Source organism: Dipodomys merriami, unplaced genomic scaffold (genome assembly GCF_024711535.1).
Source record: "Dipodomys merriami isolate MVZ:Mamm:240054 unplaced genomic scaffold, mDipMer1.0.p SCAF_1, whole genome shotgun sequence".
NCBI lineage: Eukaryota > Metazoa > Chordata > Mammalia > Rodentia > Heteromyidae > Dipodomys > Dipodomys merriami.
In genome coordinates, this window is record NW_027202270.1 from 126,120,437 (window position 1) to 126,137,099 (window position 16,663).

Here is a 16,663-nt window from a genome sequence, read left to right on the forward strand (position 1 = left end):
GGCCAGGCCCACAGACGCTCAGATACACTGCTGAGGATGGGAGGAAGCTGCCATGGAAAGCCATGACTAAGCCACCAATAAGATTAAGACATTCTTGGAAATCTAGCTGACCATCGGAGTTGAGGTCCAGCTTCTTCATCATGCAGTCGAGGACGCCAGGGTCCTTCTGGTTCTTTGTGAAAGAAGTCAGTTCAAATTCATGAACCTTAGGAACTCTGTCTTGGACAGAATTGAGTTGTTCCCATCCCTTCCAGCATACTTCTGGAAAACAGCAATCAGGGACTTGATGAATCTCTCAGTCTCTGTAGGTTGAGACATTTTTTTTTCCAAGTTGGAGTAGAGTGGGGGCCCTGAAGGCTGCGGTGGCGGCTGGGAGCAGTGGTGTCCAGCTTTTTTTAGTAGTAGATATAAGTAAAGAGATGAGTAGAGATATGAGTCTCATGGACTTTCCTGCCCAGGCTGGATTTGAACTGTGATCCTCAGATCTCAGCCTCCTGAGTAGCTAGGATTATAGGCATGAGCAACTAGTGCCAGAATTTGATCTTTGTTATTTATTTATTTATTTATCCTTATGGGGCGTGAACTCAGGATCTGGCCTTGTCCCTGAGCTCTTTTGCTTAAGGCTAGTGCTCTACCTCAGTTCCACTTCTGTTTTTTTTGGTGGTTAATTGGAGATAAGATTCTTATGGACTTTCTGCCCAACCTACGGGGCTTTGAACCTTGATCCTCAGATTTCAGCTGCCTAAGTAGCTAGGATTACAGGTGTGAGCCACTAGTGTTGTACTATGGTCTTTTTTTTTTAATTACAGTATATTTAAGTAAAGTTTATAAACATTTCATTTTCAATAATGATTATGGTTACCAATCTGCTTACAACAGCCCTAAAATTGAATAACTGGCTGTCCTTATCAGCTTGAGCTGTTTGCAATACAACCCTGAGGCCATGAGTAAGATACCTGAAGCCAGGCTTTTCTCCCAACCACACCCTTGCTGTCTCCTAGAAGGGCTTGGTGGTCCTGGCCAGACACAGTGACCCTGTCCACAGTGACCCTGTTCCACTGCAAGCAATTCTCCACAGTCCTCTTCCTCTTGTTTTCCACCCATTTCCAATCTCCCTGGCATGTCTCAACCAGCATTTATTAAGCATTTACTATGTGCCAGAACTGCAACTCAGGGCCAGAGAGCAGCTGCAAAGAGAGATTAATCCTGCCCTTGGAGGATGATTTGGGGAAGGTCCAAAGTTCCGTCTATAGGCTTCCTTGGTGCCAGTAAGGACAGAGGTTGGAGCCTGATTGGCTATGCCAATTTCCGCCCCCCTTTCCCTCCTTCCCTCCCTCCCTTCCTCCTCCCCCCTCCCTCCCTTCCTTCTTTCCTTCCTTCCTTCGTTCCTTCGTTCCTTCCTTCCCTCCCTCCCTTCCTCCCTTCCTTCTCTCTCTTCCTACTTCCCTCTCACTCCCTCCTTCTTTTCCTCCCTTCCTCCTTCTTTTCTTCCTCTCCCTCCCTTTTTGTGTGCCCATACAGGTCCTCATGCTCTTGATTTCCGCTCAAGGTTGGTGCTCTAACACTTCCTTGAGCCACACTTCCACTTCCAGCTTTTTGCTGGTTGACTAGGGATAAGGGATGCTCAGATCTGTCTGCTTAGTGAGCTTCAAACCACAATCCTCAGATCTTGGCCTCCTGACTAGCTAGGATGACAGACATGAGCCACCTGTGCCTGGCACTTTCTTTCTTGACCAAGATAGGAGACCCAATTTTTCTCTTCCATCTCTACCGTAAACCTTACCCATGTGCTAGTTCCACCCAACTCTAAAAGGGTGCTCTAAGGGTAGGGGCAGAAATCTGAAGTTTTAGGTGCACTGAGAACTGAAACATGTTGATAAAGAACATAGGCATGCAGCTAGCCAGCATTTGTGCACATCTTGGCTTTGTCAGCTGTGTAACTTTGGAACATCTCTATGCCTCAGCTTGCTTCTTAGGGATGCTATGAAGAAGTCATGAGTTAATATGTAAAGCATTTCTAGGACAATCCCTGGCACATAGTAAGTACGCAGTAAACATCAATCACAAAAACTTACTATTATTTTCCATCACATATATTTAGCCCTCCACTTCATTATTGTTAGAGAAGAGAATCTGGACCCTGTCCTCATGCTCTGAGAAAATGGTGTGGGATGGGTTCTTCCTTTCTTCCTTCCTTCCTTCCTTTCTTTTTTTTTTGGTCAGTCATGGGGCCTGAACTCTGGGCCTGGGCATTGTCCCTCAGCTCTTCAGCTCAAGGCTAGTGCCCTACCACTTGAGCCACAGCACCACTTCTGGCTTTTTTCTGCTTGTGTGGTGCTGAGGAATCGAACCCAGGGCCTCATGCATGCGAGGCAAGCACTCTACCACTAAGCCACCTTCCCAGCCCCTAGGTTGTTTCTTGTTTGTTTGTTTCTGGTAGTGCAGGCCACCCAAACCCCAGTCTAGACAAGTGCTCTAGCCCTGAGCTGCATGGCCAGGTCAGAGGTCAGTTTGCCTCTGCATATTCAGCAGTTGTGCATCAGAGCAGGGAGCATTCCTCAGGATGAGTGAGTCCTGAACACCTTCCAGCTTGTCTGGAGGTCAGGCAAGCGGTGTGTATGCGCATGAAATTGTGTGTGTGGGGGAGACAGACATTCTAGATGCAGAAGCAGCTGCTGTGATGAAGAACCTGTAGCTGCTTTCTGAAACCAGAGTGCCAAGCCAGCTCCTCCAGGGTCCCCTCTTCACCTGCCTTCCACAAGGATGCCCCTGCTGGACCCAGGACTCCCCAGACTCCCCAAGAAACCAGGGGAAGACCCAGTTACTGGGCTGGTACCCATGTGATGCAGTGCCACCCAGGGCCTGTAGGGGGCTCTAGAACCCTTCCGTTTCCCTACCCTGTTTGTGAGGGCATGAGGAGTAAAACAATGGTTGTATTCACCAGGCTGCAGGCTGGCACTCCGGGAGGTGAGTGAGGGCAGCCGGGCTTCACTGGTACCCTGTTGGCAACCCTAGTTGGTCCACAGTCCCAGCTGGCTGTGTTTCAGGTTTGATCACTGGTTCTCTCTACTTTAACAGCTGACACTGGTGTGGGCACGACCCCTCCCCCAGCCCAGCAGGCAGCAGCTTCCAGGGGTGGGCACCTGGGGTTCCTCAGCCTGCCGCCTCTCCAGCCTACCTGCCAGGGAAACACTAGGCGGAGAGGAGTCTCTCAAAAGATGTGACCTTAAGACTAAGTTCAGCAGCCCTGGGTGCCTTGGCAGATCCCATCGGGCAGATTTATTTGCCTAATTACAACTCTGCCACAACACCTGGAGGACAGAAGCTATGTACCCACGAACTTCTAAGGGCATGTCCAACCTAACCATCTAATAGCAACGAAAAGTTAAAGACAGTCATTTAAAAGAAAGAACTCAGGGGGGAAAAATCCCCAACAGCACATATAATTGTTGTTCCTGTTTTAAAAGCAGGGGAAAAAAATAAGGGGGGGCTGAAAATGTGGCTTAGTGGTAGAGTGCTTGCCTAGCATTCATGAAGCCCTAGGATCAATTCCTCAGTACCACATAAATAGAAAAGGCCAGGAGTGGAGCTGTGGCTCAAGTGGTAGAACACTAGCCTTGAGCAAAAGCAGCTCAGGGACAATGCCCAGGCCCAGAGTTCAAGCTCCAGGATTGGCAAAAAAAAAAAGGGGGGGGGGTGAGGGGGAATGAGTTTCTTAGACAAATTTAGGGAATAGGGAAATATGGCATGGGATTTATTTAATACTAAAAATTTTATTTACTGTTTACCTAAATTTAAATTTAACTTGGTATTTCATATTTTAATCAGACAACCCTACCCAAGAGGCTGAAAATATAGGAATTCATTCAGAGGAAATTTCCTTATTCATCATCTGCACCCCAAATCATAATTCCTTTCTAATCTCTCTTATTACGTATAGAAAATCCAAACCACATGATTGCATTAAACACAGTAATCAGTTCAGGCACCATTGCTGGGGACAACCAGTATCACAAACCTTACTAGAGCAATAAAAAGTAACTTGCCAAAGATAATATCAGGAAAAAAAGCAATATGGACATTTAATGCATACCTACTATGCACTTGATACTTTGGTAATTACCCAGTGTAATCTTCCCAACAAACCTGGGTTTGGGGGAGAGGTTTTTGGGGAAAAAGAAAAAGAAAAAACTCGTTTCTGTATAAATCTACAAATCTAATTTCTGTAGTTCTTATAAAGGCACGTACATTTCTACTCAGTTAACTTCCTGGGAGAGAGGAGAGAGAAACTAGAAGGGGCTCCAGACTGCCGATAAATAGGTTTCTTCCAAATGCAATGCCAGGTCTCTTGTTAATTGGTTACATGCCACTTACCCAGGAAGCCGTCTTAATTTCAAAAGACTACCACTAGCTTGCAATATGGGGTTGTGGCAGAGAAGGAGGGGGTAAAGGCATAGCTGCCATCAGCAAGTTGGCCCTACAACTGAGGAAGATGTGTAAGAAAGACCTGGAAAGAATAAACAGCTCCTTTGCTGTGAATAAAAGCATACTCGGGCCATCCCTGAACACTCGCTGACAATGACACAGATTCTGAATGTTCTCTGTAAGAAAAAACACCCTTTCTCCTAATCCTTCTTAAACTCAACAAGACTGATTGGTTTTTATTATTCATGAATTAATTTTTTACTCACGGTCCAACAAGGGAATTGCAGCTATAAAATTTCTCACCGATTGAGGAGAGGAGAAAAAAAAAAAAAAAAGCTGCTCTTGGCTAGAGCCGCATGGCCAAACTCTTGTGTTCCTTAAGGTGGCATGTTTGGTTTGCTAAATCAGTTAATAAGCAATTAATAATCCAACACCTTGGAGTTTTATTTTACCTAAGGGAGAAAAATAAAATGGAGGAGGAACCCAAGGAAGAATATTGAGGTGTTTAAAAAAGGTGCAGACAGCTAGGGACCCTGATATGGTGGATGGAACAGAGTTACCTCCTTTTTCCCAGGTGTGTGTATACACACATGCGCGTGGACTCACACACACACACACACACACACACACACACACACACGAGAGACAAAATAACAGAGGCAATGCTAAATTCAAAAGTAACCCACAGATGAACACAGTCTGCAGATGAGCAGAGGTTAGATCTGGGAGTCACCATGAAGGCTGCAAGAGGGTGGTAGGGACCCAGCGGGGCTCAGGTCCCCATGACCTCCAGCCTCTGGAGAATAGAGCAGGAACAGAGTTCTCATGGGTTCCAAAAGGCCAAGACGGCGACTGACTCCACACAATTCTTTCCCAAATGTCCCTACACACCCAAGTGATAACCTTGTGTCCTCTGTGTGTCTTTGGTCTACAAAACTCTCCCGAGAACACAGCCGGCGGGGGGGATGTGAGAGGGAGAGCATGGCGCAGCCCCTGGTGGTAGAGGGGTCACACTTGACAGGTATCCTTTCCAGGAAACACTGCTCCCTTCTGAGTTCAAAGGCAAAATGCCCAGCATCACACATCCAGCAGCTTTTGCTCCTGGATGATTTCAGACATGCGAACCCGAAGCCTCTATGTGTTACATTTGCGTAACAAATATTTATGATTCGGGACACAAGTCATGGCTACCCTCACCCAGTTTCTATGAGAAAACGGACTGTAAGAATCTCTTTGCAATTCTTAAAAAGGAAGGGGATAAGCTATGACTGGTGTCGTAATTATGATCATCTCATTATTGCTGTGATTGCTGAAAAAAAAAATCAGTATCCTTTCTACTAAACAGACAAGCTTCTTAGCTTGACTGTTGAGGTAGACAATGTCAACACACCCAAGAGACAAATGACAAAGCATAAAGCTTTGTCATAAATAAATGCTGTACTCTGCATGCTGAAGGGCTGATTCACCATCAGAAGGGAGATTTTTCTGCTGATCAACAAGGAAGACCGAAATCAAAAGCATATACTAGATTACTCCCAGCCACCAAGTTCCCAAACTAGGGCTCCCAGACCCAGCCAGAGAGATGAGGGCAAGATTAAAAAATTGGTTTTGGACTGAGTTTAGTTCTTCTGATACTTCTACTCTCACTCTGTTACCTGGTACCCCAGGTAAGAGATACAGCCAGCCTGGAATTCCCTATAAGCAGATTGTTTACACTTTTAATTCTTTTCATCCATAACATAGTGGATAGTGGATAAGGAAATTGATGAGTGGATCAGAACTAGATGCTAATGACAGTCATTCTGTGTGGGGATTTCACCTGCCTCGCGCTCAGAACCTCTGATCAACACGGACACGCTCATGCACACACATACACACACTCATACACAGACTCACACTTCAATGCGCCTTCCTCCCGAATATAAAATTGAGCGGGGTTATCAAGAAAAGAACAAGCAACAGCAAGATTCAAATGTAAATAGACAGGGGAAAAATAAATGAAGACAAAGGAAAAGGCAAAATAGTAAAGCATAAGAGAAATGTTATCTAAAACATCAGCCATCTAGTTCCTCCTGTTCTTAGCACTGTAATCCTTGTTCTTTGCCCCCTTCAGAAGCTGAGAGATCTTTGAGAAGTCCAGGGATGTTCAAAACTCTTTTCAAAGTATTTTAAAGCATAACCAGGTTAAAAATATTCGAGCTAAAAATCTAAGCAAAGATCATAAAATTATTTAAATGGATTTAAAAAAAGACCAAAAAAAACCCCCACACCTAACTTATATATCTGAGTTAATTCAAACAACAAGAAATAAAAGAGCCAAATTGAAACAGTACTTCACCCTTTAGTCAGGGAAGGAAACTCCTTCCTTGACTAGAGTCTGACTGGGATTGGGCACAGCACATGCAGCCGTTTAGGAAATACAGGTCTGGAAAGGAGGCCGACGGCAGCTGTCATTGGCAGGAGAGGACCCTGAGATAGTTTTAAATGAAAATTGATCACATTTGAAACCAGAGGATAAAAACGAAACCTTGTCAGAGTTTGTGGAACTGCTTCTTGACCCCTGGATGGAATGACATTGAAGAAGAAAATAACATTTTTCCAGAAAACCATTCCCACAAAAGCTTTGATCCTGGTCAATGCTGAATGACAATATTAAAAAGAATATTTTAGCATCTTAAGGAACAAAGGAGAGAGACTTTTTAAAAGAAAATAAAACATTTTAAAGACCAAAACGTAGAGAGCTTCAAAAGTATGGTAAAATAAAGATGAAAAAAATTACATTGCTAATGTAATGTTTTCCCCCCGGGAAAACTTTTGTTTTAGGTTTATACAGTTTTCATTTAAATTCAGATCATCCCGTTTTTATTTACTTATTTAACTAATTAATTAAGTGCCAGTACTGGGGCTTGAATTCAGTGGCTAGGCACTGTCCCTGAGCATTTTTGGTCTAGATTGGCATTCAACCATCAAAGCCACAGCTCCACTTGCAGCTTTTATTTAGATGGTTAACTGGAGATAAAAACTCGCATGGACTTTGCTGCCTCTGATACTTTTGAACCACAGTCCTCAGATCTCAGCCTCCTGAGTAGCGAGGGTTACAGGCATAAACCACCAGCACTGGCTCAGAGAATTCAAATTTTAAGATATGTAGCCAGTCATTCCCCTCCCTACCTTCTCTGATTCCTTGCTGAAAGTCCTGTGGGCAGAACAGCCAGTAGGATTGTCCTTGATTTAAGAAAACATTGACACTTTAAGCCACAGTCTGTGAATGGTGGCCTCCACGGAAAGCAGAGGAGGTGGAAGAGGACTTCCACTTGGTGGATGGCTCAAGTACGCCTTCCAGCGTGGCCATCTGTTATTCCAGAGAAGCGGAGGACCTGCCCTCCCTCTCCCAGATCTGTCCCAGTCCTACTCAGGCCAGCAAACTAAAGACAGTCTTGTTAGAAAGTCTGAGACCCTCTGCATTGCAATGACCACCAGCCAGGGGGTCCCCTGCCTCTGCCTCTGCAATCCCTTTCATGCTGTGGACCAATCAGTGAAAGGCAGGGCAGCCGCTCTTGGAGCCTCACTGGGCCTGACCTCAGTCCAGGCAAGGGGCACAGCGGCACAGGGTGAACGTTTACAGAGCAGAGCCCTCTGCCCAGACTCACCCACCGCAACACACTGGCATGTCACCAGACCGTCCCCAGCCCCCTCAGGAAGGGGCACGGCTTTTGCTATTTGAAGGTATAGAAAGGTTCTGTACCACCTTGGCATCCCCCAAAATGCCTGACGCGTTCTTAAGTCACTACTTATAAATAAAGATCCGCTTGAGATCCTTTCTGATTTTAAATCCAACCAGTATCAAAAGAAAAGGCACCTGAGAGGGCAGATCTTCCTATCTACTCAAAGAGGTTGACACACTGCTCAATGGAGGGAAAATCACCAGGAACCTACTGTCCTCACCTCACTATTTTGGGTGTCTTTTTATGGAATTGCTTGATTGAATGAAAGGTGGGGGGTGTCTCTGCTCCTGGAAACAAATTGAGGCGGAGCTGGCCAGTGTCTGGCCTTCCCCACGGATCTCAGGGCCAGAAATGACCGCTCTGCAGAATCACGCTCAGAGCCCAGCAGGCTCTCACCTCCACAAGCTGGTTCTAAGAAGAGGCTGGAGTGATGAGGAACACAAGCCACTGCCTTCCGGCCCCGGGAGCACCCGGCAGGAGCCATCTCACGTTCACTTTTGCATCTGGAGTTTTCTAGCATGACACCCAGAGGCACAGGGCTGACTGGCTCACACCCAGTCTTCCTAGAACATCCTCCAGGGTGGCTGGGACACTGAGGAGGAACTGCTCCAGCCCAGCCTTGTGTAAGGTCACATCCCAAGAGGTGCCAGTCACTAGCCCAGTGCCCTAGGGAATAAAGAACCCCAACTCATTAGCCCCTCCCAGCTGATGACCCTCCAAGGAAGGGGTTGGGACCTAGCCCAGTGCTGCGTCTGTCAGCAGAAGGTCAGTGGTCTCACCAGTGGCAGAAGGCAGGCCGGTCCTGCGGGGGTTAATCTGCCAGGTCAGCTGTTGCAGGGGTCATCGTGATGTGCAGAGAAGTTGAGCATCCAGTCCCCCATGGCTGGTGTGCTAATTACATTTGCAATTATAAACACCATAGCCTCCCCCCATACAGGGACTAGGCCAGACTCGTGGATGGGACAACCAGATGTAATCTGATTCCAGGCCACCCCACATAGCCCAGGGGACACAGGGGCCAGCTGAAGCTGATAGGCTCTTCCTGTAAGGACTGACCATGTCTATGACTATTTCCCAGTGGTATGTTTGCTAGACTGGACTGAAATACAGCTCTATCTGGGCTTCTAGCTCATATGTGCTATAAAAGAAAAAAAAGTCCCCTGATTTGTCCCTTGAAATGAAGCAAGTAGCCTCAAGGGTGAACAGGCAAGGTGGTTAGGTAGCCTCTGGGTTTATTGGTTTGGTTCCAGTCCACCCTCAACTTTCAGCCTTTCTGGCCTCCTGGGAACTTTCTGCAGACCTGCACCCATAGTCCCCTCTGGACCTCTGTGCCCTTTAGGGCCTATGGTGATGGTGAAGAACACTAGAAGCTACGCATTTCAGCCGAGCTAGGGGTTCTTTCCCACTGGTAATGCTGAACAAGAGTCACTAGAATCCTGACAGCCCTCCCGGAGTGGGGGTTGAGGGCCGGGAGGAGGCATGGCTGATCTAGGCAGAGCTCTTAGTCATGCACAAGAGTACCTCACAGGTCTCTTGTCAAGAATGATGGGCAGAGAACTCTGTGGTGGTCAGTAGAGGAGGGGGGGACCTCAGAATGTGGGGTCAGATTTTACTTTGAAGGGTGGATTATGGTAGAATTCTTTTAAATATGGAACCACAACAAGTTTCAATTATTTCAAGGAAGCCACTTAAAGTCCTGAGGAGGCAACTTCTAGGAAGAGGTGCTGGAGATCCAACACCAAAGCATCATGCCTTAATTCTGCTGTCTGCCAAATTTTCTCTCCTTCTGCAGCTGTCTCTGTCCACAGCCACACCCTAATGCCCCGATATACTGTCTCTCAATGTATCTCACAGATCTGCTACAGTAATGCAGATCTTTGCTCAAAAGAAATAAGGTATTTTACAGAGGACTGAGAAAGGAGACAAACTTGTTCAATGGCTATAGATTCTTAAAAAAAAAAATCATTTGGCAAAATGTCCAATTTCAGGAGCAGGAAGGGAAGTTACAAGACCACTCCCCACAGCAGCATTAGGGCCAGGCATTCTAGGAAGGCATGAGTGCCACGAAATCCCCATCACAGCCACCAGCCTCCAGGTGTTTTTCCTCCCAAGTCCCTCTGTCCCTTTTCTCTCAGAATGAGTAGGATATTCATTGATTTCCTCACATCACATCATAGAATGAAGCCTGTTGGCAGATTGGGTTCTTTTCCTTCTTCTTTTCCTTCCTTCCTCCCTCCTTCCCTTTCTCCCTCCCTCCCTCCCCTTTTCCTTCCTTCCTTCCTTCCTTCCTTCTTTCCTCTTTCATTCTTTCCTTATGTCTACTTTCCTACCTTTTTTTTTTTTTAAATAAAGGAAGATCCATCCACTCTCCTAATTAAATAGAGGGTAAAATAGAGGATTGTTTCTAAAATGAAAGGAGTTGGGGAAAGAATCAGCTCCAATAGGAAATTTCCAGGGATGTCAGGATTTCACTGAGCCGGAAAGGGCCTTAGCCAGGCTTGGATGGAGCCCTGCAAGGCTGACCTAATGTTTTCTCCATTTACTACCCTGGGGCTGAACAAGTCCCACTGGCTCTCCCCATCCTCTTCCACAGCCCACACCTCCAGAAGCGTGGCAGCCCCTCCGTTGGAAAACCAAGACTAATGTCCTCAACTCTGATTTATTTTAAAATGTACCATTAAAAATTAATTTCCCCCTTTGTTTTTCTCTGGGTCACTGATTCTGAATTACCATGTGGCATTTTCCTACGTGTGAACCCACACATTTTACCTTCAGGACAGCTTGCTCTTTGTTTCTGTAACAACACAAAGTGGTCATCGGATGGTGGTAAGGCCACGGGCACCGAGCCCCCCTGGGTTTGTGCAGGGGGGGGGGTGTCTCCAGCCATCCTGTCAGGGACACACTTGTACACAGGCGTTCAGGGGAGCATGCTGGCTCCCACTCTGGCTGATTATATATGTACATAAAATATTGATTAGAAAGGGTAATGGAGTCACCCACAGGATTGGCTACAGAAAAAGGAAAATAAAGGAGAAAAAGTAGGAGGAGGTGTGTGTGTGTGTGTGTGTGTGTGTGTGTGTGTGTGTGTGTGTGTGTGTGTGTGTGTGTGTTCATTTCTGACTTGGGAAAGTGAGGATAACATGGACGCATGGCAAAATATTCTGTGTGGTGGTACAAGGCGGGTGGCCTGCGAGGTCTTTATCTCTGAACTCCACTCCCTGTGCCCTTGGGTGTTCTCAGGTCCCGGGAATATCAGCTAATCTGCATGGGTAAAAGCTGACTGTGCAAGGCACACGGATCCTTCACGTATATGTTCTCTGTAAAACAGTGTTACCGCAATAAACAGGTTCATCCAGTGTCCTTCCAACCAACCAAAGCATGCATTTCCCCCCCTTTGTGACTTTATCACTGATGATCCAATGCTACCTGCCACAGAGTCCCGGGGTAGAGGTCAAAAAGATGCTTCCCATAGGCACCAGCCGCTGGCCTCCCACACTCGACCTTGGCAATGATGCTCTCCTGTGCCATGCCAAATGAAAACCATCACTGGAACCCATGTCTACCCACGGTAACATTCATTAGTGCTTAGGGCTGTGCCTAGCAGACCTGAGAAATGGCACCTTACAGGGACCTGCAGAGATGGCAGGTCCTATGCCCCATGGAGTGAGTAGCTTTCCATCCTCCCCCCACCTTTCCCCCAAAGAAAACAGTGGAGAATTCAACCTACAATCAAATGATTTCACTGTGAGCCTTTCCTTGGCATTCAGGACCTTGCCACTCACACCCCTTGTGTCTTCTCACACATTTTCACCTGAAACTCAAACCTTGGTTCCTGTCAGGTCCTGCAGTATCTGGTTGCTAACCCTCCCATCTCTCCTGGTCAACACAATCAAAGAATATATTTCCCTTACACATTTCATATTGATTGACTATGACTTGAGCCAGGGACAAACGCACAAAGATTTCCAGCTCAACTGAAGAAGTCACCTCTGGAGAGAAGGATCCTAAATAATTTAAGCATCCAATATTTGTCTTCCTTGGTATTTTTATGGGAGGAAATGCCCCACAAGCACCAAACATCCCGCAGCCTCACTTTCGCCTTCCTCTGACCCCCAAGGATCCTGTGGTGCTCCCCACTTGAGTGCTTTGTAAGGCGCTACTGCTACCCTCACCCCAACCCCCACCAGCTGGGATCAGAGTGAACCTTCAAAGAGAACGAAAAGCCACTTTCTAGGCTAATGGATTGTAATACAGGAGTCCCCCCCACCCATCCCATCTCCCAGACTAGTGCTTTCTTCCCACCCTCTGTCTAAATTCTGGACGTATCTAAAGGACTCATGAAAATCCTAAAACTAGAGTCCGAAAGGCCGGCATGGGAGGACACAACGGTCTGATCCACACAACTCTCGCACACAGCGTTTAGGGAAATTGCCTGAGACCCGCATGGGCCACAGCGAGGAGGAAAAGTCGGTGTCTGGTAGGAGGGGGGTGGGGTGGGGGCGGAGAAAAGACACGTCGGAAAGCCCTACAGGATCAGTTATTCCACAGATAGGGTTCCGTGGATCTTCCAAGGCGGGATAGGAAGGAAGGGATGCAAACATGAAAGGTGGAGAGAAAGACTGACTTGATCCGTTTAGTTTGCTTGCTTGGGAGGGGAGGGGGAGAGAAAAGGCGGAAGTACAAAAAGTTCGGCAGGGGGAAAAAAATCTGTGAGTGAAAACATCGAATTTCCAGCTTACAATTTCTATCTTTTTTTTTTCTTTTTTAATTAAATGTTTTCCCAAAGACCACTCTGCGCGCACGCTCGCGCGCACCCAGATGCTCCCTTCTCCTGCGCCACCCGGGACGCCCAGCGCGCTGGCGGCGACGCAGGCAGGCAGGCAGAGGATCTGGTAGGTATGACAAGCAGAGGGTATGGGACGAGGGACGCAGGTGGCCGGAGAGGTCTTGGACAGGACGCGTGGCGGGGGTGGGGGGGTGGAGAGACAACTTCCCACGCGACTCACCGGGAATCGGATGTTCACTTCAAACTGTGCGTGCGCTTGGGGCGGCCCACGGGGCACAGGGACCGGGGCTGGGCTGGGGTGGGGTCGGGGAGGAACGGGGGTCGGGGGAAGAAGCCACCGCCCAGAGTCAACCCCCGGGGGACAGAGAAATCGTCTAACTTTGCCTCTGCCCGTAGTGCCTAGCTGGCCACCTCTACTCCTGGCTTGGACCCCGGCTTCCTGCGCGTTCTGGGTACTGGCTGCTCGGGACAGCGCGCGCGCACGCACACACTTCGCCCGGTGGGGAGGGACCCCACGGGGAGCGCAGCCCCGACCTCCTGCCGTCCCCGACCCCCCCTCCTCCCGTGGGTGGTCCGTAGGATCGTCTCCCCCACCGGCGGGAGGTCACTTTGGGACCCCAGAATAGACATAAAATCAAAGCAGCCGGCTTGCTTGCCGGCCCCCGGCGGACGCGGGACAGGACACCCCGGCTGCACCTGTTCTGGGTTTTCGCCTCCCCTTCACCCCGTTTACGGAAATAGGTGGGTTTGGGGGTTGTTTTTGGCACCGCCCAGCGAGATCGGAGTGAACCGAGAAAGTGCCGCTCTCGCCTCTCCAAGTGCGGATTTATACGCGGGGGGCACGCGGGAAAAGTTAGAGGTGGTTGACTCAAACCCCGGCGGAGACTCCCAGGAAGTGTGCCGCTCCCCCCCCGCCCCGCACTGGGTGCCCCCCCGGACCCCCCAAAGCTCCCCTACACTTCAAAAAATGTACAGAAAAGGAACTGCGGCAGCCAGGACCGAGCCCTCGCTGGACGCGCAGAAGGACAGGCGGACAGACAGACAGACAGAGGAAGCAGGACACCTACTGGTTGTGGTAGCCGAGGGGGTCCGGGATGCAGAGTTCGGACACGTCCATCAGTCCCGGTTTAGCATTCCCAGTTGGTGGAGGAAATCACGCGGAAGACGAGTGAAGGGCACCGGCGGCGAGGTGCGGTCCGATCCGATCCGGGCTGGGGCACGGGACCGGAGAAGGTAGAAGCCGGGGCGGAGGCAGGGGCGAGGTGCGGGGGGCAGAGGAGGCCGGGAGCCGAGCGTGCGCGCACAGCCCCGGGCTCCCACTCATCCACACTCGCAGCCAGAGAGCGAGAGCGGGCAGAGGGGGATGCGACGCGCGCGGTGGAGGAGGCTGGGGCACCCGAGACTTGGAGCCCACTAACCCTACTGTAGCTTTAAGGCTGAGAGACTGATGTATGGTTTGGCTCCCATTGGCTATCTCGCAGGGGCTGGACTTAAAGTGACAGGATCAAGCCGGGGTGGGGGGAGGGGGGACCAGCCTTTCAATGGAACGTGGTGCGCTGGGCTGGCTCTTGCTGACACTCAAGGTCCCTATCTCCTGAGGAGTAGGGGGACTAGATTTAAAAGACTTAAAACTTGCCCACCTGAGAGGAGAAAAGGGGGGGGGGGACACGGGGGTGTAAGTCTCCAAGTGGCTAGTCTGTGGTTGTGGGTAGAGGGAAAGTTATGGACTACATAATCTCCACAACATCCTACCACATTTTCACCAGCAGGCCTGGCAAACTCACCCCCTCAGCATTTTGGAATGGGCTCATTGGGTACATTTTAAATAAATCACAGTTTTCCATCCCAGCACCAAGGAGAAGCATCAAAGCCTTGTTTTGGGGTGTTGGAATTTGTGAAGGTTCAGGTGAGCACACAGGTGAGACGCAGTGACAGAGAGCAAAAGGGAGATGGATCCCCTCCCTAGCTTCTGTATCATCTGGCATACGGCTGCATCACCTGCCATACGGCTAGGTACAGGGTGTACATCCACAAAAATGCCTCTAGATGTGTAAACAGAGGCCGGTTCACACATTCAGGACACAGAGGCTGTGCATAAACCCCCATCAGCTTAGGAAAACACAGTGGTGGTTCAAACCCTCAGCGTACCTGCCTGCCATAGCCACTCTGAGTCACAAGGAGACACTTTCAAATGTGCACCTGAATCCCCGGCTATGAACACACCTGCATCCCTGCCCTCCACTCGCTCCCTCCGAAGCCTGAATATTACAGGCTGCCACTGCACGGAACAGAGCTATAAGTCAAGTTCTAATCCTTCTTGTGGGGCTTTTCATCTTTTGAGATGTGCCTGCCACAGGGATAATAATCAATTTGATGATTCAAATGAATGTGGGAGGTGAACAAGTATAGAATTATTTAAAAGAGGCAGAAAAAAAAAAGCCCTCAGGAGAGACCACCGTCTCATTCTCCTATATTCTCCAGAAGACAATGAGCAGTAGAGAGGGAAGACATAATTTCATCATCAAAATAATGTCTAAACGGTGTGTAACTGGGGGAGCACCATGCATTTGGGGAGTAAGACAGGGAACAGAGAAGGTGGTGCCAAGCCCCAGGAGGTGCCGGCTGCTTCAGGAGGGTTAGGAGAATGGGCAGCAGCCCTGCAGGTGTTTGGCTGGAACAAATGTGCCTGTGCAGGCTGGGGAAGAGGGCTGAATGGAGGAAGGCATGGGAGTCTCCAGGCTGGAAACTCACAGAGGCATCTAACCAAGAGATGGATGAAGATGTCCGCTGTGTCAGCAGACCTCCAGCAGACTCCTAACTTCTTTTATCAAACAGAGACTTCGTTAGAGGTAGGCAGAAGGATCCATAGACACTGTCCGAGAGCCTGGCTTCTCTATGACCCCTAGCTCTTGCTGAGAAGGACTCGGTGACTGTTTTCATCCTTTCTCTGCTCTGGAAATCCATTCTTGAAGCACATGCTGGGGGGCAGTAAGATGTGCGCCTACTACACACGTCTACTTTCTGCAATTAGGAAGGAGGTTCCAGTCTTTAGCCTATAGGGAAATCTTCACAAGTTTCCCTGGGTCTCTGGAATCCCTCCACAACTTGTGCTACTCTTCCCTTAGGACCCAATCTTTGTACCTAACACGTAGAGGCTCCCTTCCATACCGCACCACAGCCCTCTGCTATTCCCCTTGCCTTTAGGAGCTTTCTCATAATTAGCAATCATAGGTATTTTGGTGTTTGGGATGAGAGGCACCCCCCCCATTTCTTCCCCTCACCACGGCTTTCCTCACTAGACTGGAAGGTCAATGAAGGGAGTGATTGTTTCATCTGAACCACCAGTACCTGCAGCCTCAGGGATGGATTGTGGCTGTGTGCTACCAGGCCTGGCTCACAATTTCTTTTCCTTCTTGCTATTACTATTACTACAATTTACATATTGTCCAAGACAGAATAACTTTTGTTTCCCTGTACTGGGGATTGAACCCAGGGCTTTGCCCTTGTCAGGGAACTGCTCTGCCTCTTGAGCTGCCTTCATTCCTCAAACACATCAGTTTTCACAGGAGACAGCACCGAGTGGAATGAAGGTGTCTCCAGGGGGTGACACCTGGGGCTCTAAGTTTAAGGGCACTGGACACAAAGAAGGGAGAAGAAAACTTTGGGGACTAGCGAGCTGGGATAATGACCTCACACAGTCCTCCTCTGCCTCCAAGGCTCCAGGATG

At 48.8% G+C, this 16,663-nt stretch overlaps 1 protein-coding gene across 5 annotated transcripts in view; it reads right to left on the minus strand.

The window, feature by feature from the left end:
- Positions 1–16,663, minus strand: part of Esrrb (estrogen related receptor beta) — a 172,049-nt gene that overhangs the window by 96,313 nt on the left and 59,073 nt on the right. Inside the window, exon 1 of one of the 5 annotated variants that reach the window (XM_070029218.1) lies at positions 14,004–14,337. The exons of 3 other annotated variants lie outside the window; for them this stretch is intronic. In XM_070029218.1, coding sequence (XP_069885319.1) covers positions 14,004–14,053 — 50 coding nt within the window. In that variant the 5' untranslated portion in view covers positions 14,054–14,337. Of the gene's footprint in view, positions 1–14,003; positions 14,338–16,663 lie in introns of those variants that run through there. One more of the 5 variants, XM_070029246.1, reaches the window with a different exon arrangement.